General features: G+C 26.9%; 1 protein-coding gene across 1 annotated transcript in view; it reads left to right on the top strand.

The window, feature by feature from the left end:
• LOC136080649 (uncharacterized) overlaps positions 1-25,239 on the top strand; it is a 273,327-nt gene that overhangs the window by 124,416 nt on the left and 123,672 nt on the right. Inside the window, exons 5-6 of the mRNA XM_065797575.1 lie at positions 13,332-13,466; positions 13,572-13,706. Of these exons, the coding sequence (XP_065653647.1) occupies positions 13,332-13,466; positions 13,572-13,706 (270 nt within the window). The remainder of the gene's footprint in view (positions 1-13,331; positions 13,467-13,571; positions 13,707-25,239) is intronic.

The raw sequence follows: 25,239 nt of genomic DNA, 5'->3' as shown, positions 1-25,239 counted from the left end.
TAACTGGTTGTTGAAATTTAACATTTGTCTTTCTCCATTGAGCAAGAACAAATGGAATCAGATCGCTAACAAGATCTTTGTTAGAATATTTATTATGGTGTAGATTGCATGTTATGCTTTTTTGTTCTTTTGGTAAAATTCCTTTTTGAATAACTGCTCTGTTTGTAGGCAGCTCACTAGGGATAAAATCTTTTCCAGGTCCAATAAAATCTGAAATTGCAGTGGTGGATGATCTAGTCTTAACTTTCGAAATTTATAAATGTCTCGATTAAATAACTAATAACGAATAAAATAGTAACAGACTACGATCTTGTATAAAAGTTTTATACAGCGGAGAGCCAAGTGAGAATATCTTTTAAAAGTAATTTGGCGCTGCGCTTATTAGGAGAGTTTATTACATAAAAACGGATTTTATTTGTTTTATAATAATTTAAGTTTTTTTCCTTTTAATAACGTGTGAATTGGAAAATTTGGGTATGAAGACGTTTTCTGATCAAAAAGTGGTCTATAACAAACCTACCTTGAAATTTATTTTTACAATGTAATACACCTTTTCTTAAGCTTGAATTTTATTTTTTGCAAAAACATGTAAATCTCACTGTACCCTAGTGAACAATACCTTTTAGATCCGAATTTATGTTTTTACATAGAGAATTATACAATTCGTTTATATGCAATAGGTTTGTGTCATCAGCAAAAAGATGAATTGACGAGAAGCGAATAGAGTTGTTCATATCATTAACATAAACTAAGAACAAAAGAGGATCAAGAACAGAACCTTGAGGAACATCGTATTCTACAGATTTATTAGTAGAATTATAACCATTAATACTTACAAATTGTTTTCGATCTGTAAGATAAGAGCGAAACCAGTCACTTACAACACCACGAATACTATAGTGTTCTAATTTAGAGATAAAAATGTTATGATCAACGGTATAAAAAGCGTTTTGTAAATCTATAAAAATACCACAATTAAAATGACCAGAGCTGTCGAGAGCTTTCCTGATTTTTTCAGTTATACTTATTAATGCATGGCAGGTAGAATGTTTTGAGCAAAAACAAAATTGAAATTTATTTAAACAGTTAAAAGAGTTGAGAAAAAAGTACACTCTAGAATACATAAGTTTCTCAAGATTTTACTAATGTTAGATAAAAGAGAAATAGGTCTGTAGTTAGTACATAAAAGTTTAGAGCAGTTTTTAAATATTGCAATAATACAAGATAATTTTATAACATTCGGAAAAGCTCCATTTACGAATGATATATTAAATAGTTTAGAAAGAATATTTGAAAATAGATAGTTAAAATCGATAAGAATGTTTGTGGGAATGCTATTTGGGCCTATTAATTTTTTAGGCTTCAAATTTGATATAAGAGATGAAACTTCAGGAATATTTGTTGGAGATAGGAGTAGACTATGTAAATTTGGATATTAAAGATATTTTGTATAGTTTATGTAAGACAAATGAATGCTGGATTTAAGTTTTTGTGCGACGTTTGTTAAAAAAGTGTTAAACTTTTCTGAGTTAAGATTTGGTTCAGTTATATATGTTTCATTATCTTATATACAGATGGGAGATGAGTGATTAGAGTTTTTGACATTAATTAAATTGTTAATTCTTTTTCAAATTTCGCGAAGATTTTTTACATTTTTGTAAAGTACTTTTTAAATTACATTTTTTTTCTGCTCATGATTATGGTTGTTTCAGAAATAAATGTTTGGAAAGAAGAGTTAACATCATTGTGCTCTATAAGATTATCCCAATTAATTTTTAATAAATCTGATTTGAAGTTTATTTTATTAAAATTTTTAAAATTTCTGCGATATAAATTGTGATTAAATGGTATAAATAACTTCTTATAATTAGGACAAATACAAAATTGAGGTAAGTGATCAGAAACCGAAGTTGTCAAATTTCCTGAAATAATTTCATTAGTTATTAAATTAGTAAAAATATTGTCAATGATAGTGGCAAAGTGGTTAGTAACTCTGGTTGGCAAAGTGATAAAAGGGCGAATATTATTAAAAAAAAAAACAAGTTTAAAAAATTAAACGTTGTAGTGTCATTGTTTGATTGTATCAGATCAATATTATAGTTACCTAGTATCCTAAATAAAAGTTTTTCGTAATTATTGAATACTAGCATGAGTTACCCGGCGTTGCCCGGGCCAATATTTAAACTGGCTTACCTGATATCTGTACACAAAAATGGGCCCAAAAAATGGGCCCCGTGACCCCGGGGTTAGGGGGGCCTATTTTTGGGCCCCCTGACCCCGGGGGTTGGGGTACGGGGTCAAAACCCAGCTAAGAACCTTCTCCCCCTCAAGGACTACCCCCATGCCAAATTTCATCGAGATCGGACTGGCGGTTTGGATTTCTATAGAGAACAAACAAACACACACAAACACACATTGCCCTTTATATATATAGCTGGAGTTAACCGGCGTTGCCCGGGCCAATATTTAAACTGGCTTACCTGATATCTGTACACAAAAATGGGCCCAAAAATGGGCCCAAATAATGGGCCCCCCTGACCCCTGGGTCAGGAGGGCCCATTTTTGGGCCCCCTGACCCCGGGGGTCGGGGTACGGGGTCAAAACCCAGCTAAGAACCTTCTCCCCCTCGAGGACTACCCCCATGCCAAATTTCATCGAGATCGGTCCGGCGGTTTGGATTTCTATAGAGAACAAACAAACAAACACACACACACACATTGCCCTTTATATATATAAAAGATTTATCATAAGTAAATTAAGAAAATTTCCTTGATTTACTCATGATAAATATTGTATTGATTGTTTTCACATTTAATTTAGATAAACTGCTAAAAATTGTAATAGAGTTAATAATAGTAAGACATTACTTCGTACTGAAATGTTTATATAATGGATTTGAATGAAATAATACGTAAAACTTTCATAGTTTTCTTGACTGTTCAATTTTTAGCAGTTTATCTAAATTAAATGTGAAACAATCAATACAATAATAATAAAGTATATGTATAAATAAAGTAATAGAGTTACCAGAGTGTCACATACTCATTAAAATAAAATGAGAATGGATACACATTTACCTCAATTAAAATAATCCGAGAAAAAAAAGTGCTTATGAATTTTATATATTAAAATACGTAAAATTAAAAAAATAATTTGTTTAAATTATATGATTGATTACTATCAGGAAAATATATGTCCAAGAATAATAGCTTATGTTGGCTGTAACAGCTGTTCGAATATTGTTTTAGACAAATAATTTTATAAACTGAATTTTTAAATAATATAATGGATTTTTTTTAGAATATTATTATAGACACTTTTATTATTATTATTTATCTTTTTTTGTAAATTATAAGTATTGTGTATGATACCACATCTTTAGCAAAAAAAAACCTTAACTTATTAAAATTATTTTGCTTTCTTTCAGTTGTAAAAATCTCATTGTAACTTTAATGGTATAATTATATTGTTATGTTAATATCTAAATAAAGTAGAAAAATAACAACTATAAAACTATTTGTCTAAAACAATATTCGAACAGCTGTTACAGCCAACATAAGCTATTATTCTTGGACATATATTTTCCTGATAGTAATCAATCATATAATTTAAACAAATTATTTTTTTAATTTTACGTATTTTACAGTTTTAATATAATTGATCAAATACAAATGATAACAACTTGTTGTTTTTTTTAATTTTTATTGTATTAAATACATATGTATTAAATTCAAGCAAGAAAATAAAGCATTAATACTTTATGATATTAATATGTCAATGCATATAAATCAAATATGATCAAATGCAAATAATAAAAACTCAAAATTACTATTCCATTTTTTTAGAAAAATCTAATTAATTAATGTTCTTTGTGCCTTTCTATAATCAAAAGAATCTAGTTTACAGTAGCTCTTGAGTGCTTTGTGTGCTTACACCATGTGGGCTTTGCAGAATGTTTTGTAAACACTATGAAAAGATTAGTATATTATTATTAAAATATTAATATACAGTATATTTTGTTTATAGTTTTTACTACAATAATAAAAGTTAAATGAAAAAAGTTACAAAAACAAGTTAAATATATAAAAAATAGTATAATAATTAAACGAAATATAATAAAAAGGTAGTCATTAAAACACGTAATATTCAAGACATTCAAATAAATACATATACATACATATAACTATTTAAGAATCAAATTATTTTTTTAAATTGCAATATTATTGTATTTTAAAAATACAATTAATACACAATATTGTGTAAGATACTTTAATTTTTGTACACATATTAAATATAAAAAGTTTAACATTTATTCAACGTAAATTATAATTTTTATAAAATTCTTTTTTTTGGTTTTTTAAATGTTGACATATTACTTTTTGTAAAACAGTGTATTTTTGTACATTTTAAATAATCTAATTATTACTTTTATTTTTTAAAATAAAATTTTGGATTATAAATATATATATATATATATATATATATATACATATATATGCATATATAGATGTATATATATATACATATATATATATATACACACATATATATATATATATATATATATATATATATATATATATATATATATATATATATATACATATATATATATATACACATATATATATATATATATATATATATATATATATATATATATATATATATATATATATATATATATATATATAAAGTATTGGACAAAACATTTGCAACCAACATCGAACAATGCTAAAAAGTGTTCCTAATTTTACATGTCTTAAAAACGAAACGAACTATACTACCACGGCAAACAGTTCAGGAGTCTGGAGTCATAGCATGCCATGACATGAGCAATCAGCTGACAGGTGACAGCACACAAGCAGAATTTCGTTGACAAGTACCATTTTGCAGCGGACAAAACAAGTGCAACTTTTTTGGTTTCTTTCATTTTCTTAAGTCTGGTCCGTGTCAACGTAATGGAATTTTTTTAATAACTAAAGGAAGTATCCAGAAGTTTCCAGAAGCAAGCAGAAGCTTCCAGAAGTTTTCAGAAGAAGCATCTGGAAGCATCCAGTAGCATCCAGAAATATCCAGAAACATTCAGAAGCATCCAAACGCATCCAGAAGCTTTCAGAAGCATCAAAAAGAAGCATCTAGAATCTTCCAGAACAGGTTCACACAGGTTTATTTTACTATATAAGAGACATGTAAATCGACATGTAATTCAGTCAGTATATGGAAGTCAATCAGTCAGTATTATCAAGACAGTTTGACGAAGTGAGTTTTATCAAAGGGTTTTATCGAAGAACATCAATACAACAAGTGAAATACAACAAGTGTTTCATTACATCAATACAGTCCACGTCCAACCAAGACGTTGTGTTCCACAGAGCATTATTGTATCATCACAAGGTTAATGTAACACGGTAAGCTTTGAGAAGCGTGATTATTTATTTTTATTATTTTTATGACTTCAAGTGCAAAAATGGCTCCCGACAGTCTTGGATTGGAACTAAGAAAGAAAATTATTGGCGATTAGGTAAGTCGAATGTCACAAAAAAGTATTTGTAATTTATCGCGTGAAAAAATGGACCGTATCAAGGCTATGTTCCAAATATCGTTCTACGGGAAAGTTGGCAGCAGATAAAAAAGGTGGAAGACCACATTCCACCACTTCTAGAGAGGATTCTATGATCATCAGATCCGTCAAGAAGGATCCCTGGATATCATCAGTTGAGATACAAAAGTAATAAGAGCTGCCTTTATCGGACCGAACAATCAGACGACGTGCTGTTGAAGCCGGATTGTTTTCTCGACGCCATGCAAAGAAACCGCTGATTTCACTAAAAAACCAGAAGAAAAGACTCCTGTTTGCTACATCTCATATTGACTGGAATGTGCAGAAATGGCGAACTGTCCTGTTCAGTGATGAATCAAAGTTCAACATCATTGGGAGCGATGTCATTTGCCGTGTACGTCGACCGGCCGGAAAACGCCTAGATTTACGTTACTGCCATAAGACCGTGAAGCATGGTGGAGGCAATGTAATGGTCTGGGGGTGTTTTTTTGCTAACGGTCTAGGTCCTATACATCGAAACGATGGAATAATGGACCGTTTCATGTATAAAAATATCCTGAAAGATGTTATTTTACTTCATGCTGAATGGAATATGCCAATAAAATGGGTTTTTCAGCAAGACAACGATCCGAAACACACTGTAAATATAGTCAAGCAGTGGTTTCAAGACAACCACCTATCGTTGATGGACTGGCCGCCTCAATCTCAGGATCTCAACCCTATCGAGAACACGTGGGAGATCGTCAACCGCAGAATTAATCGTGAAGGTGTTCGTAATAAGGATCAACTGTTTGAACAAATCCAAAAAAGCCTGGGCAGCGATTCCACAAAGTTTCATTGATCACCTGATGGAATCTATGCCTCGAAGATGCAAGGCTGTGATTGACAACAAAGGATTTGCCACGAAATATTGATAGCGAAATACAGCTAGGTCAACATTTTGTCGAGTTGCACTTGTTTTTTCCAGAAGGAAATCAACTTTTTTTAATACTTTTGATTAATTTATTAATTTTTGGGGACAAATAATAAACTTTGTGATGAATAAAACTTGAAGAACTTTGTCGCTAAACAGCTACAAAGTTATTTCTCTAAATTGAAAAAATGCAGCACTTTTATATAAAGAAACTAAATTAGCATTATTTGGTTGCACTCGTTTCGTCCGGTACTGTATATATATATATATATATATATATATATATATATATATATATATATATATATATATATATATATATATATATATATATATATATGTATGTATATACATATACATATATATATATATATATATATATATATATATATATATATATATATATATATATATATATATATACATATATATATATATACATATATATATATAAATATATATATATATATATATACATATATATATATATATATATACATATATATATATATATATATATATACATATATATATATATATATATATATACATATATATATGTATATATATACACATATATATATATATATATATATATATATATATATATATATATATATATATATATATATATATATTTATATATATATATATATTACTAAGTGTTTTTAATCTGGGCTAAAAGAGAAAAATAGTTAAAAACTCATTTAAACTAATTACTAATAAACTAATAAAAAGAAAAGATATTAATGTGTTAATAGTACACTGTTAAAAAATTCGCCGTTAATTCAATGGAGAATGCCCGGCAGCAAAATGACATCACTTTCTCCGTAAGTATTACCAGTTTCTATTTTCCGTAAAAATTCAACGGAAAAAGACCGTTAAATAAGTTACTGAACTTTATCGGTAAAATTTACAGTTTCCGTATTTCATTTTTTCCGTACAATTTAACGGAGAAAGTCAGGCAGCATAGTGACAACACTTTTTTCGTAAAATTTACGGTTTAAAAATTATAACATAATACACATTTAACACATCATAAGAAAACTCAGTAATTTTGAGCACTTTAGCCACTTACAAAACATTTAATAAAATCTATTTTAATCATAAAGACCATATGCAAAATGTGCTAAAATATATCAATTTCTGTTGACGCACAACTATGAGTAGCTCAGTTTTTACTAGTTTTCTTAAACTAAAGTAGTTATTGTATATATTATATAATATTTATGATAACAAATAATGTTTTATTATGACAAGTATATTATAACAGTTATTATATATATTATATTATAATAGTTATAACAAATATAAACAAAACGTTTTATCTACTAATGTTTTGTTAATTCAAACAGCGTTAGTTCGTTTTCATAACTCAAAACTTCTAGGTATGGTTCGACATACTGTTTTTTGCAAGTTTTTTTTTCGATTTAATTTCCTTTTTCAGGATTCATTTTTGCGATACATTTAAATAATAATTAGATTAGAATAATAAATCATTATTTGCAGTAAAAAAAAAAAAAAAGACAAAAAAGTAATGTCGAAAATATTTCAAAATTGTATGTAGAGCAAGCATGTAGAGCGTTCAGTTGCAAATAATCAGGATGCAGTGATATAGAAGAAAGTATAGGTTAGAAGTAGATAAAGTTAGGAGCATTTTTGATAAAAAGATGCATTTTTGTGGAGTGAATCCATGATTTCAGCTGGCAACTTTTTCAAGGAATTTTAAAAACATCTACCCAATTGTCCAGCATAGCACTGGAAGTTTCAGATGTGGGTGCATTTGAAATTCAAGGTTTGGTTGAAACCAAAACTAAAGCATGAATCTGAGAAAAACTTTCAATAGTATTATTTCCTTTTAAAAGTTACAATCAAAATTTAACAATATAATATAAACTATATAAATACAAACAAATAATTAAATAATGATTTAACAATTATTAACATCAAATTTTCTATTCTTAAGATAACTTTGTCAAAAACCACAATTATAAATAGTTTAAATATCAGATAACGAGAATAATAACTAAGAGAGTTTTTTTAAAAAGACAACAAAAATGTAAGTAAAAAAAAGTAAATATAAAAATACATCTAACATACTATTAATTTTAATATATACCGTCTTTCCATGCGTTTATTCTCGTGCTTTATTCTCCTCCGGCTAATTGCCGTATAGAGACCACATACCAAGGCCCACGAAGGTAAGATCAGCTCACTAAAGATTATCATAACCTCTTCCCAGACCAAGAGTAAGTGAATTTTAGAAGAATGAAGGATATTAGAAAGAAAAGTAGGAGAATTTGAGTTAAAAAGTTGGCATTGAGACAGCGGACAGTATTGTATTAGGTGTTAGAATGTACAACTTATGTTTAATATCAAGTTCACTAAATGTATATATATGTATATATATATGTATATATATATATATATATATATGTGTGTGTGTGTATATATATATATATATACACACACACATATATATATATATTAGTTGCCAAATATATTTAAACAGCATAGTCTCTTTTGAGTATTTTTTATGTTTAAAAGATTGTTTGTGATTAGCATAACGTTTTTTCCATTTACCCTCGGTTAAGCCAATATAATGTTTATCAGAGTTGTTTTGCGAGGAAACAATGCATTTGTAAATAATATTTTTTGATAAGCATTTGCCATTCATAGGGCAGTCAAGTTTTTGCTTGCAGTTACAATTTTCAGTTTTTTTTTCTTTGAGAAATTCATTTTTATTAATCAATGCAAAATTATGGCCTTTTATAATTCTTTCAATATTTTTTGTACAGCTATAGCTTACTTTAATAGTGTTTCTGTTAAAAGTTTTGTGCAATTTATTAGAGAGAAGAAAATGTTTGTCAAATAATTTTAAAAACGCTTTTCCAATGTTTGTTGAAACATTATTGCTGTAAGGTGGGTTGAACCAAATTATATTTCTATTTCTATTTCGCTTTTTTGTAATTTTTGTTTCAAATTTAAGATCAAAATTTTTAAATCCGCTTTTTTTTAGAGCATCTTCATACACGCGTTTGGAAGAGTTAAAAATATTTTCATTAGAGGAGTTTTGATTAAGTCTACTGTTAATTGAAATGGGAGTTTGTTTTAAGATTTGAGGAGGATGATTCGAATTTATATTAATATACGATAATTCATCATTAGGTTTTTTATAAGGCCTATATGAATTTTCTGAGAGGTTAAATGTGACATCAAGAAAATTCACAATTTTTAAATTAATGTTTATCTCAATTTGGAAGCCAATGTTTTTGAAAATTTCTATAATATTTTTTCTGACTTTGTCAAGTTGAGGCCCTTATTTTTTTTGCATTAATATTAAGCCATCATCGCGGTACAAGCCCAATTGATTAAAATTAACTATTTTAGCTAGGGAATTTAAAATATATAAGCCTACAAATTCGCAAATTTCTGCTCCTTCGTAACTTTTTCATTGTTACATCAAAGCATTCATGCGTGGTTTTTTTCTTCCACGTCTCATTATTAAAATAGAGTAAAGTTTTTCTGCAATGTTTAATTAGACGAATAGTGTCGTCTGTAATTTCAGTGTGGGTTTTTCCAAATTCTATTGTTTTATCTAAAATTTCTGCTGTAATTTAGGGGTAAAAATCATTAATATCAAATTGTACAAACGTGCATTCATTTTTATTACTAATTTTAGAAAACCAATTTATAACATCAGTGGTGTTTTTCCACTGTTTTAAATTTAATTTTTTCCGAATAATATTATTTATTTTATCTAATTTAATTTTACTAACGTGCCCTAGTTCACTTTTTGAAGGTACTAGTAGCCTACAAGGGAGTTTATTTTCAAAATTCGGTTTATGATCTTTTAGTGTTATAAAGGCTTGCGCTGGTGCGACTGATTCAATTCTAGCATCTAAATTAATTGTTTTAGCAATGTTTTGGCCTTCTAAATTAATTGAATTTTCTAAGTTTTGCGGGGCTTTTGCGTAGTTATTAGAAATATTATCGCGCAGTAATTTGTGGTGATTATCGGGGGCAATTTGGTATATGTTGCTTGTTTTATCAGCAAAAACTAAAATATTAGGGTTTGTTTTTATATTATTAATGTCTAACTTGAGTTCCTTTTGAAAATTATTGTCAATGTTTCGAAATTTTATTGTTTTAATCAAGTGTAATAAATCGTTATCAAATTTTTCTTTGCAAAACAACCCTGATAAACATAATATTGGCTTAGCTGAGGGCAAATGGAAAAAACGTTATGCCAATCACAAACAATCTTTTAAACATAAAAAATACTCAAAAGAGACTATGCTGTCTCAATATATTTGGCAACTAAAAGAAAAAAATATTAATTTTAAATTAAACTGGTCTATCCTAAAAACTGCGCCTGCCTATAACAACATTTCCAAAAAATGTATACTATGTTTACAAGAAAAATTTGAAATTATTACTCATTTAGATCTAAAAAATTTACTGAATAAAAAATCAGAATTAATTTCTAAATGCAGACATGAAAATAAGTTCTTTTAAAAAATTATAAAAATAAATGACCAGTCCAAATATATCCTAATTCTAAAGAATTCTTTTCATGATTTTTTAATTATCTAATGTAGTTGATGCAACTTCCTGGTGGCAAAATACTACAGTTATTAAATAATTAATTATAACAATTCCCAACATCTTGTGAAATAATTATTCTATAATTTTGAAAATTTTTTATGTTTAGACATTCTTCCTGATGAACCTACTGATGGTGAAACACAGTGTTGAAGTAATCAAAAATTAGATAAGTGTTTTTACTAATTTTTTATTGCTCTGTTCTTTTGGAACATTGAGCAAATATATTTGTAGAATACACTAACATAAATTATAATTTATATATATATATATATATATATATATATATATATATATATAGAACCCTTAGATGTTGTCCGAAAGTTTTTTCGATATTTTGTTGACAAAAAGTAAAAATTAAAATGCAAGACCGGAATTTTTTTTTTTTAATAATGATAGACTGCCTGCCCCAACCAAACCCTCAGTCGATGTAGCAGCACTCCCTTGCGGGTCAGGCTATTTGTCAGTCGATGTAGCAGCACTCCCTTGCGAGTCAGGCTATTTGTCAGTCGATGTAGCAGCACTCCCTTGCGAGTCAGGCTATTTGTCAGTCGATGTAGCAGCACTCCCTTGCGAGTCAGGCTATAAGATAGTCGATGTAGCAACACTCCGCGCATGATTTACAGTAAAAAAAATAAAAATAAAAACATTTTATTAAAAAAAATAAAAATAAAAACATTTTATTAAAAAAAATAAAAATAAAAACATTGTTTATATTGTTAAAAACATTCAAAATGTTATAAAAACATTCAGAATGTTTTTAAAAACATTCTGGTCAATTAAATTTGCGTTTTTGTGGCTTTTTTAAAAAACGATTAATTTGTAATTAAATTAATGGTTTTTACTTTCGTCCAACACGGAAATGTTGGACGAAAGTCAAAAGTAATTAAAAGTGACGTATGTGTTGGCGTAAGAATCACTTTTTTCCTTCCGCTCTTCCTAAAGCCAACAAACTATAGAACTATATATATATATATATATATATATATATGTATATATACATATATATATATATATATATATATATATATATATATATATATATATATATATATATATATATATATATATATATATATATACATATATATATATACACATATATATATATATATACATAATTTTTATCTTATTTTGAAATCAAATGTTTTTTTGTAAAATACTGTTACTGAAGCTTTGGATCAAACAAATTCTAATTCAAAATAGTTTCCGTAAAAGATTAGGTAAAGGATTTTTGATCTTTTGTTGTAAACTAAACTAGATCAAAACGTCTCAATGTAATTCAAAAGCATAAATACACATTTTTTCTGTGGCTATTTTAAGTGCTCTAAGAAGACCTAACAGTTGCATCACAGAGTACCACAGAAGAGCATTTAACTTGGAAGTTTACGCTTGTTTTATGTTGAAAAAAGTAGTAGGCATCGAACCACAGTTCTCTTGAATTTGAGGCAAAATGCTGTAACCACAACTTATCGCCTGCTTTAAATTTATGCATGTATACATATATATATATATATATATATATATATATATATATATATATATATATATATATATATATATATATATATATATATATATATATATATATATATATATATATATATAAATAAAGTTTGTCACATGACTAGAAATGACCTCTAAGAACAACAAAAAATCACTTTACAATAGCCAAAGCGGTAATTTACCTTTCATAATCAGTGTCAGTGAAAGATAGGTACAACATGTTTCTTAAATTAATAAGCACAGTGTTTTTTTTTTTTTTTTACAGAAACACAGTAGAAAGATTGAAAAATAAAGAAAATATTATTGAAAAACTTAACTAGATTTGACATCAGAATCTATTTGCGCCAATGCTTGGAAATCGCTCTAAATTCAGTGAAAAATTGCAAAAAGTGCAACTTCGAACAATTAGCACTAATACTACCAACAAGAAAAAAAAAAAAGAAATTTCACTTATAAATATGACCTCTACACCACTCATTAGCCACTCCACATAAAAATAGGTTGTCGAAAATTTTTTTTTGGAATTGGCTATTATTGATGAATATCTGATAAGATTATTAAATCTAATAAGATTATTAAATTATTAAACATTTTCTTTTTTTTTTTTAAATCATAAATATTTTTGTTATAATTAACTCTTAATAATTTTTATTCTGAACTATTTAAAACTCTTTTCTTATACTAAATCCTCTACATCCACAGTCATTCATTCAATCATCAAACAAAACTAATTTCTTTGTTAAGCTTTCTGGTCTAAATGGAGCAACTGGGCAAGTTGTAACGCTTCTCATGGATTTACAAGCAGGACAAGAGAATGTAACTCTTCTTCTATTATTGATGAGTGTAAAGGAAATAAGTTTGAAGTAATGGAATGCTTTGGTAAAAAATTAATTTAGTATAACATTAAATTTTTCTATTCTTCAAAATAATTAACGTCTTTTTAAATCAAATTTTAGTGTTTTTAAAACTCATATCATACTTTAGCTTTTTGGTCGCTATGGAGCAATTGGAACAGTTGTAATAATACAAATGGATTTATAATTAGAACAAGAGAGTGCAATAGTTCAAGTTCTATATATGGTTGTTATGGTAACAGCTCTGAAGTAAAGGAATGCTTTGGTAAAATGTTTAGTTCATTTTAAATTCTCATAAAAAAGGAAAATTTTATATTAGTCTTTTATTCTTATATTTTTAATAAATTGTAGATTTATTTGTTGAAATATTATTGATAATTAAGTAGTTGCTACAAATAAGCATTTATATTTGCTATAATGTTAATTTACTCAAAAAGTACAACATTTTTTGTTCTGAAACAGAACAAAATTTAAACATGAACATATGCACGAGTTTAGGTTTTTACATGTTTTTATTATTAATGAATAATCAATCAGTTTTTTTTTTTATTATTAAATCTACAATGGCATTTATAAAATTTAAAATAAAAGGATGTGTTTGAAGTGAATACAATGTAGTTCTTGCTTACTTATTTTTTTTGTTTTTTTAAAGTTTTTTGCAACATTGCATTAATTATATATTATAATTCACTGTCAGTTCTGGTTATCCTGCTACTGGTAACATGTAATTAATAACATGTAAAGTTCATCTGGATCTCAAAAGAACCAGAATTTTATAGTGTTTTCAAATTTCAAAATCTTTCTACATAAACATTTAAAAAAAAAAATATTACAAACAAAATGTGATAAAAAACAAGATTTTCAATTTTTAGTTAAAAATTATTTTTTTTTTGTATATAAATTTTAAGCAATTCACTTTTATTTAAAAACTTTATTATTTCTGAAATCTATATGAAATTCTAGTTCTTTTGAGACCTAGATTGATGTACTTTTGAAGAAAAAAAATTCACTGTTATGGATAAGTCACTGCTATGGGAGCCAGTGTGTAATCAAGGGTCGTGGTGTAAAAGTCATTGGTTTATTTAAATTTTGAAAAAGGGTGACCTTTTTCAAAATTTAAATAAACCAATGACTTTTACGGTTACTTTCAAACCAAAGTTCAAATGTTTTTTATATTGAAAACTTTTATTTTTAAAGTTTATATATATATATATATATATATATATATATATTTAAATCCCTTAAAGTTTAAATCCCTAATATATATATATATATATATATATATATATTTATATATACATATATAATATATATGCATATATATATATATATATATATATGTGTATTTATAAATATATATTTATAAATATATATATATATATATATATATATATATATATATATATATATATAATTAATATATATATATATATATATATATATATATATATATATATATATATATATATATATATATATATATATATATATATATATATATATATATATATATATATATATATATATATATATATATATATATATATATATATATATATATATATAGAATTAATATATATATATATAAATAAAATAAAAGATCTTACAAATGAGGTCATTTACAAATAGCTAAAAACTAATCTTAAGTAAAATGCCATGAAATAGCCTTAATAATGCAAATAATAATGATAATAATGGTAATGATAATAATGATGATAAATTGTTAGAATAATAAGAAAATTATATGATAATAAACCAATATCAATTTTAAAACAACAATTGAATATTAGACAGAAAAGTTACAAACAGTTATGTACTGACAAAACGTAACAACCGACCATGTAACTAAAACAACTACTGCAAAAAAAGTAACAATGATTTAATAAATATAATAATCCTAATATCAATAATCATTTAAATAAAAGTAATATAAATATTTCATTAAAAAATAACGATAAATAAACAAACAAAAAACTTTCAATAATAATAACAAATAAAATCGTGTCACGCACACAAACATTTAGTCACGAAGATTATAGAGTTTTCATTATAAATGACAATATTAAAATTAAAAAGTAAATCATATCAAGCAAACGCATATAGTCCTTCAAAAAAAAAAAAAATTTATTAGTATTCTTTTTCCTTTCTTCAAAGACCTTTTAATTACTTTTCATTTTCGAATGTTTGTTTTTTTTTAACTTTGGTTTTTTGTCTTTCTTTTTTCTTATCTCATTCTTTTCTAATGTTAATTTGTTTGATTTGGTTTTTAATTTTTTTTTTAGTTTTTGCTTTTTTATTTCTTTCTTTTTCTTTTCTTCATTCTCTTTATGCTATTTTATTTATTATTTTTATTTTTTATCTTTCTTTTCTTTTTTAATTTAAATATAAAATTCGTAATAAAAAAGCGTCCGCCATTCCGGAAGTCTCTGCACTGTCTTTTTTATATGTATTTTTGTATATATATATTAGGGATATAAACTTTTTAAAACAAAGTTTTCAATTTAAAAAACAGATGAACAAAAAAGCTCTAAACAACATTCATACATCAAAATCTTGTGGTTCTGACATGATCTCGATACCTACAGCAAGACATAGAAAAAATCGAGATAATACTAGCAAAATCAACAAAGCTGGCGCCTAAAATTAATAAATTATATTATGGAGCTAAGTTAAACATTATAAAATTAAGAACACTAAAGGAATGTAGACTAGATGAAGACCTTATAAAGCACGGCCGTGATAAGAAAAATATTTGCGACAACAAAATTTCTAACTGAAAAAACATTTTTTGCAGAAATACCTTCACATATTAATTTTTCCAAAATCATTCTCTGTGAGTATATATGCATATATATGAATGTATATATATATATATATATATATATATATATATATATATATACATGCTTAAAACTAGGTAAAAGTATCTACAATGTTTGTTTTTTACAACTAATATGATATAAAGTCATATTATAAATGCTGCCTTTTTAATTTTAAATGGAGATTTGACGTGTGCAAAACTTTAGTAGCCGACGATTCGATGTTGGCCCAATGCAGGTTTGTTCATCGGTTAGGCATTGGCACAACGTTGCGTACAACATTGGCCAAATGTTGTATACAACGTTTACATAACGTTGGCCCAACTTTGTATACAACATTGGCCTAACGTGGTGTACAAAATTGCCCCAATATCGTGTGTAACATTGGGCCAATATTGTATAAACGTTAGGCAAGTTATATTATAATTTAGCAATATGCTGAATTTCAACAACAAATGTACATCGGCCTAACGTTTTATAAATAAATGATTTGCATTGCTACATTGAAATTTATAGAGAAATAAAAACAAAAATGTATGATACAGGTATAAAAATGTATTTATTTAATTTAAAAATTTCTCCGTTAAATATACATATTGCAAGCATCAAACATAAACCAAAAACACATTGAGTTTTAAATAAAAAATATTCCCTATAAAATTTATGGAGTTTTGATATTGGTTGAGCTACTTGTTATTAAATCGTGTTTAGCTTATGATATTTGGTCCCCACGACTATCATCTTTTCTTCCACCATCTCTATCACATGTCTGCATGAGCCATGCTTATTTGCCTTTACAGCTTCTGCAAAAAAATTAGTTGTTGGTTTAATTATGCACCAAAGAAACATAACAAATTAATTGGGTAATGCAAAATTGAAACTGAAAAAATAACTTTTCTAAACCACTTACCGATAGCAACATATGCAATCAACATTTTTTCTATTTCGATTTTTGGTCCTCTCCCTGCATAGTTTAATTTTACAGCTAGGTTATTTTTAAACATTATTTTTAGTAAATAACATATACAATCTACTTTGTTTTTAACTTCAATTTGTCCCAAATAGCTAAGCTGCAAAAATATACAACCTTGCATTAATTACGTTTTTTTTTTGGCACCCCTCTTTAGTAAGTCCGTAAAAAACGAGTCTTACACAAGATCAGTAATATTAAAAACAAAGCCTTAAACCCAGTGCCAGGGGTAGGCTACCCATACCCCTTAATTTGGGGAGGGGCGGGAGAAAAGGATCCAGCAAGTTTAGGGCCCTTTTGCAAATTTAAGGAGGTTTTTATTTTAGCAACACCTAGTGGTAAAATTTTGACGATTTTTTAAGATCCATTAGCCACGGCATTGCTAAAACCTGGTTTTTGCGAACTCAAAAAAGAGGTTGCCTGAAATACCCCTTATTCCGGGCCAGTATATAAGGGGTGGCATGTGTGTGCAAAGAGGGAAATTATACCCTCTACTTCCTTATAAAATACTTCTTTTCATGTTGGCAAACTAGGATCTTTAGTCAGAATTTTAACTTTTCTATTGGTTTGTTGCTTGCTTAATTGTGATAAATTTGAAAAATGAAGTACGTTCTTTTAAATTGAACCCAAATAACCCCATACAATTTTGTACGGTATTTGAAGACTTTCCAGCCTCCCATCCAAGTGCGTTCGTTCTTTATGGACGAACCCTAACTTAACTGGTTGTTTTGATTTAGTTTATAGGTAAATTTACTGCGATGTACATTATCCATTCAGTAAATCAAACTAAGTATAACTTTAAAATATATTCGGTCTCCACATAGAGATTCAAAATAATTTAAATTCAAAAGCGCTTTGTGTTGAATAAAAATCTCCGTGCAAGAGAGCAAATGATTATACTTCTATTCAAAAGATAAATTTAGCGTCACATACTTTTGACTCTAATAAAAAACTCAGACAAAAACATTACTTTTAAGAATGGCCTAAAAAAAATGCTAAATTAGAGAATAAAAAAAAAATAAACAAAAAAATATATAAAATAAACAAATCGCAAAACTATTTTTTTAAGAAAAAACTAATCGCGAAAGTTTGTAAAGCAGTTGCGATACTAAATTTGAGATACTAATTTAATACTAATTTGACTCCAGTAGAAAGTAGTGTAATAATAAGAGTATTGAAAAAGTATATTTATAATATTTTATATTATTCAGTTTATGTACAGAAATAAAATTAATGGTTTGAATTTATTACCAGTTTAATCCATTTGATGAACTAGTTAGCTATATTTAGGATAGCTGATATTAGGTTAATCAATCTTCAATTTTTTTAAAATTCATTGAACAATATTGAAACGTAATTTTTGAAAAATGATAAAAAAAAGATCTTCTTTACTTTATAACTTAATATAATAAAATTGAGCATATTTTTAATCTCCTTTTATGAGTTTTATGAGTTCATTTTACAAAAACAGTTCTTTTGTTAAACAATAAAATATCTCAAATCTCCCAGTTTACAGACTCTAGGCCTGTTTATAATAAAATAACTATTTTCCAATTTCTAAATTCCAATATTTAAAATGCAATTCTTAAATTAAATTAATAATCCAATATTGATAAAACAAATCAAAAAACAATATACTACACACAAGCCAAGAATTGATATTTTATCCTTTTAAAATCGAGTTGAAATGCTAAATATGAAAACCCAATCTTTCCTAATCCTTCCCCCAAAAGGCTTTCTTGAGACCGCTTACTTATTACATCTTTTAAAAATTTCCAAAAATATATATACTGTTTCAAATCAAATGCGAACCTCATGGTGGTATGAAGCCAATAATCAATCCTTCATTTAACACTGTTCCCTGAAATAATAAAGAACTTTTTAATATATTTTTAAAGTTTTTTAAACTTCAGAAATAACTAAGTTAAAAAAGTTAGAAAAATCAAGCAATTTTTTACCCGTTGTCCATAGTTATAATCAACAAATTATTAAGAAATAAATTGTTCTTATATTGTGTTGAATCTTTGCTAAGCTTAGGTCCAAGTTCAACTCTTGCATGTTAAATACATTCTTGCCTACCACTAATTGATTGATTAGAACCAATCCTTTTGTTTATGGAGGCCCAGTCTGAAATCGGCTATTTGCAATAATTGCAACCATATGTTTGATTACTAGGGCATTTACCAATAACTTTCTTAATAAAACTAAAATCTGGAACTAAATATTAGATCACATTAAAGTGTTCATTTTTACTACCATTAATACACACTGAAAATCCATTTTTAGGTAGATTTATTAAATTTGATTAGTTTTTTCATATGTAGCTTAATATTCTTATAGCTTTCATTCACATGTTAAAGAGTTGTGAATAATTGACCATATGGGTTTATCATAGAAGTTAAATTTAAAATTGCAAAAGAGGTTGAATAACGATTAGGAGCATGAAAATTATCTCCAGTGTCATGTATAATTAAAGTTTTTCTATTTATATCAAACTTTTTATTCTTAAAAAAAGAAATCTTTTTTTACCTGCTCTTGTTCAATGGAGAAAAAGTCACAACTTTGTTTCTTCATTATTATTATCTAAAACTCTTACAGCTGAAAATAGTACCATCATTGTGATTTTGTTGAATTAGACCTACATTTATATTTAAACAGTATTTTAGCAGACTTCTTATAAATATTTCTTTGAAGGAAGACAAAAAAAGTGATAAAGTGAAAATTTTGAATAAAAACAACTGAGACTTAGCTTTAAAACTTTTTCCTTTTTAAGACTGATATAAAATTGTGTTTATAATGAATAAAACGCAAAATAAAAAAGCAGAAAGTAAAGTTTAAACGTTTTGATGTTTTTAAAAGTCATAGTCTATTTAATTTGTGCTACAACGGATAATAGCTGAGTTGCATTGTGACACATGGAGGCCCTAGGTCATAGAAATAAGGGGGGGACTCCAAATCAATTAGACCATAAGGTTATTTGAACCAATTTATTAATTCAATTTAAGATTTTTAACTGTAAAAAATTTATCTCCATGTTTCTATTACAAGTAAAACGAAATTATGTAAAACGTAATTGTTCAACTCTTAGTACTTTTTCACAAAACATTACATATTTATCAAATATTTTTTTTATAAAAAATGAATATTAAAAATCATTTCATTAATGAACATTATTTAAATTCTTATCAACACCAATACAAATACAGTAAACCAATTTATATAAACCCTGTTTGGTTTGCTCCGGACACGTATCGGAAAGTTCAACTAAAGAAACTGAGAAATAAATAAAATAAAAATTTCTTTTTGATTTATTTTTTGCAAAATCATCTATAAATTTATCCATATCAACATGATTTAGAATATCTTTTTCTATATACAATATCGCTATGTTATTTAATCTATACTCTTCCGGAATAAGGGTGAGCATTCGGCAATGGCGACCTAACTGAAGTGTTTTAGGTCAGCAAAATATCGCTGACCTAGTTTCTATATTTTGTGGTAAAACCTTTGTACCAGTTTTTTTGGTGACCTTATGTCAACTTCTAACAGATTAAGTCAGCAAATTAGTGCCAACCTCCTTTTTCCTGATTTCGAGGGTTAGCCATATTACTTCTGAAATTTTTTTTTTACACGTCCTAAACCAAGAATGATCTTTTTCTTGATATATTAGATAAAAGAATAGTTCTAAACATTTTTAACAACACTTCAAAATTTAGAAATGTATTAATTTTGCGGATTTTTGAATCTCTGATGTGGTTTCCATGATTTCCTTGTTTTCTTCCACAAACAACAAAATTGTTCAAATTCATCTTCGCATATAGCTATATCAATGTCATCTCTGTAAATATCCATTAATGTGTTTATTGATTTCTGATTTTGTTCTTTTGATATTTATAAACAAAACAATATACTGAAAGGCTCTGCAAACACTTTATATGTTTAAGCTCGTAAAGCTCTGAATATAATTTATTACACATACCATAAAACAAGTTTACTATAAAATTTTCTTATGCTGTAAAATTAATGGCTTACTTCATTTTCTTGAATATTTCCTCTTCCATATTGAATGAAAGTCATGATAATTCAGTTGTTTCTTGTTAAAATTTCTCAAATTCTAGCCTGAAGTTATCAATAAAGACTTTAGTATTTGCATCATTTCTTTAAATCATGTTTTCTTTGATTGAAGTGATTTATTCGTAGCATTAATATGTTGCAAAATTATGCACCATATCACTGTCATTAAAACAATTTTGTACTTGTCCATTTTATTCCGAAGTGACTTCGCCTCTAATACATTGACTTTTTTTTCTTCTTTTGAAATGCAAATTTTATTTAACACTTCATTTTTGTTACTGTAACCAAGTTTCACAGCCAATATTTGTATTTATATTTAAAATAGCTTTATAAAACAGCCGAAAATAATAGTATTTGATAATAAAATTAGCTTGGATGAAATGTTTTCCTTATTAATGTTTTTTCATATAGCTCTGATTTTGTAGATGGAATTAGAGTTCCAATAAATATCATTTTTTCGACGTGAAAAATGAAAAAAAAAAAAAAAAAAAGCGACAACAAAACAAATAAAAAAAGCATGAAATGGTAGAAAAGAACTTGTTTGATGTAATTTAATTACAACAAGATGTTTATTTTCCTTTCATTACATTAAAAATTAATATATGACAAAAATAATAATATTAAAATAAATTACTAAAATAAATGAATACTAAAATAAGTGATTTTTATGCTTATTTATTTGTAATAAAAATATAGTTAATATTTTAAATTCTAAAATATAAATGAGCATAATGATGATTTATTTTAGTATTATTAATATTATAATTGATAATATTTTTATCATATATATCAATTTTTTATTTTAAATGTATATATATTAATCATATATATATACATTTTTCAGCTGAGAGGGAAATGACATCACCCATGAAAAAGAAAATCTCAAATGACCATGAAAAAGAAAATCTCAAATAGAATCTCAGTCAGCTTTAGGCTAGTAGTAAGTAGTGTGATAATAGGGTGAGTCCAAAAAAAAAGTACTTTATAAAAGATTTAAAGAGATCATTGCAAGGTCAGAACCACCTAAAGAAGAAAAAGGAGAAACTGAACCCAAGCTAGGATCAGAGACCAGACATAAATCAATTAGTAAAAGTAAATGATTAGGGTTGTCAGGAAAACGAGTCTCAAAGTTAACTATCTGAGAAGGAGGTTGAGAAATGCAGAAATTATAGGCTTTAGTGCTCGCAGGGTCAGTGGCGTTAAAGCCAAGCCATTCAGTGTGATGAGCATTAAAGTCACCAAATACAACAATATTGGCAAAGGGATAAAGAGAGAGGGCATGGTCAATTCGATCAGAAATTATATCTAAAAGAGTGCTATCTTGAGAAGAAGGAGAACGATATAGAACAAAGAGATAGGTGATAGGGTGAAGAGGTGCTTAATGGAAGCTTATAAAGCATGCGTATGTATACCTCCAAACCAAGCATGTGACTATTGGTACCTTTGTGAATCAAAGGATAGTACCCATCAGTACTGAGATCAGAAGAAGGAATAGCAGAGTTTAAATTAGTCTTACTAAGGGCAAGCATAGCTGGTGAATTTTGCAAAAGGTAAGATTCAACTGATGGAAGGTTGCTTCGCAGACCATGAATATTAGTAAAAGATATATTAAAACAGTTAGATGGTGAGGATGGTTTTTTATGTTTAATATTTTGGGTTACTTTTGGCATGATTTAAGTTTTAAGAGAACTTAACTCATTCATTGATAGAGCAGTGCCTTCTAATTAATGAGGTATGCAATTTTCTCAGTCCTGTTAATTAATCTTAAGTTGTAACATAGGGCTCCTTGTGAGGCCGCGACAATGCGCACCAAAAGCATTAACAGGGACACCACCCATGCGCAACATGACACTGTTAACACTATGATATTTTGCAGCTGTTGATGGAACCAGCCTCTTTGAAAGCTACAACAGAGTTTGGGAAAGTTGCTTTTAGTCAGCGGAAAAACTGTTATTGATTTAATAACTTTGATAAATGTTTTGAAAAATCACTCAGGAAGAGTGCCACCAGTTTTTTAAAATTGCTTGTGTTAATTACTTTTAATGAATGAGTTTCTTTACTTTTGCAATTCTTTTGTTACATAATTCTAAAATATCTAACTCTTAAAAATAGATATAAAAAATCCATGATAATAATAACTCGGTAATGTAAGTGCTGTAACGTAAGTTAAATATATAGTATTAAATCGAATAGCCTTAGCAAAGTCCTGTTCTTAATTCTATTGAATGTCTATGTAAGCTCATTGATCGACAAATTTCAATTCAAAAACTAGCAAGTAAACGTGATTTATTGAATACTCTAAAAAAAGAATGGGAAAAATTAAAATTATTGTGATTATGAAGCTAGTGGACTAAATGCCTTGTCATTCTCAAGCAGTAACCAATGCTAAGGACTTCCAGACAAAGTACTAAAGCAATACTTTTTATTTTATTGATGATAGACTGCCTGCCCCAACCAAACCCTCAGTCGATGTAGCAGCACTCCCTTGCGGGTCAGGCTATTTGTCAGTCGATGTAGCAGCACTCCCTTGCGAGTCAGGCTATTTGTCAGTCGATGTAGCAGAACTCCCTTGCGAGTCAGGCTATTTGTCAGTCTATGTAGCAGCACTCCCTTGCGAGTCAGGCAATTTGTCAGTCGATGTAGCAGCACTCCCTTGTGAGTCAGGCTATAAGATAGTCGATGTAGCAACACTCCGCGCATGATTTACAGTAAAAAAAACAAAAACATTTTGTTTAAAAAAATAAAAATAAAAACATTGTTTATAATGTTAAAAACATTCAGAATGTTTTAAAAACATTCAGAATGTTTTTAAAAACATTCTGGTCAATTAAATTTGCGTTTTTGTGGTTTTTTTATATAACAATTAATTTGTAATTAAATTAATGGTTTTGACTTTCGTCCAACACGAAAATGTTGAACGAAAGTCAAAAGTAATTAAAAGTGACGTATGTGTTGGCGTAAGAATCACTTTTTTCCTTCCGCTCTTCCCAAAGACAACAAACTATAGATCTATACATATATATATATATATATATATATATATATATATATATATATATATATATATATATATATATATATATATATATATATATATATATATATATATATATATATATATATATATATATATATGTATATATAACAATTAATTTGTAATTAAATTAATGGTTTTGACTTTCGTCCAACACGAAAATGTTGAACGAAAGTCAAAAGTAATTAAAAGTGACGTATGTGTTGGCGTAAGAATCACTTTTTTCCTTCCGCTCTTCCCAAAGACAACAAACTATAGATCTATACATATATATATATATATATATATATATATATATATATATATATATATATATATATATATATATATATATATATATATATATATATATATGTATATATAACAATTAATTTGTAATTAAATTAATGGTTTTGACTTTCGTCCAACACGAAAATGTTGAACGAAAGTCAAAAGTAATTAAAAGTGACGTATGTGTTGGCGTAAGAATCACTTTTTTCCTTCCGCTCTTCCCAAAGACAACAAACTATAGATCTATACATATATATATATATATATATATATATATATATATATATATATATATATATATATATATATATATATATATATATATATATATATATATATATATATATATATATATATATATATATATATATATATATATATATATATGTATATATAACAATTAATTTGTAATTAAATTAATGGTTTTGACTTTCGTCCAACACGAAAATGTTGAACGAAAGTCAAAAGTAATTAAAAGTGACGTATGTGTTGGCGTAAGAATCACTTTTTTCCTTCCGCTCTTCCCAAAGACAACAAACTATAGATCTATACATATATATATATATATATATATATATATATATATATATATATATATATATATATATATATATATATATATATATATATA

Source organism: Hydra vulgaris, chromosome 05, assembly GCF_038396675.1.
Source record: "Hydra vulgaris chromosome 05, alternate assembly HydraT2T_AEP".
Taxonomy (NCBI): Eukaryota; Metazoa; Cnidaria; class Hydrozoa; order Anthoathecata; family Hydridae; genus Hydra; species Hydra vulgaris.
This window is presented reverse-complemented; position numbering and strand designations above follow the sequence as displayed.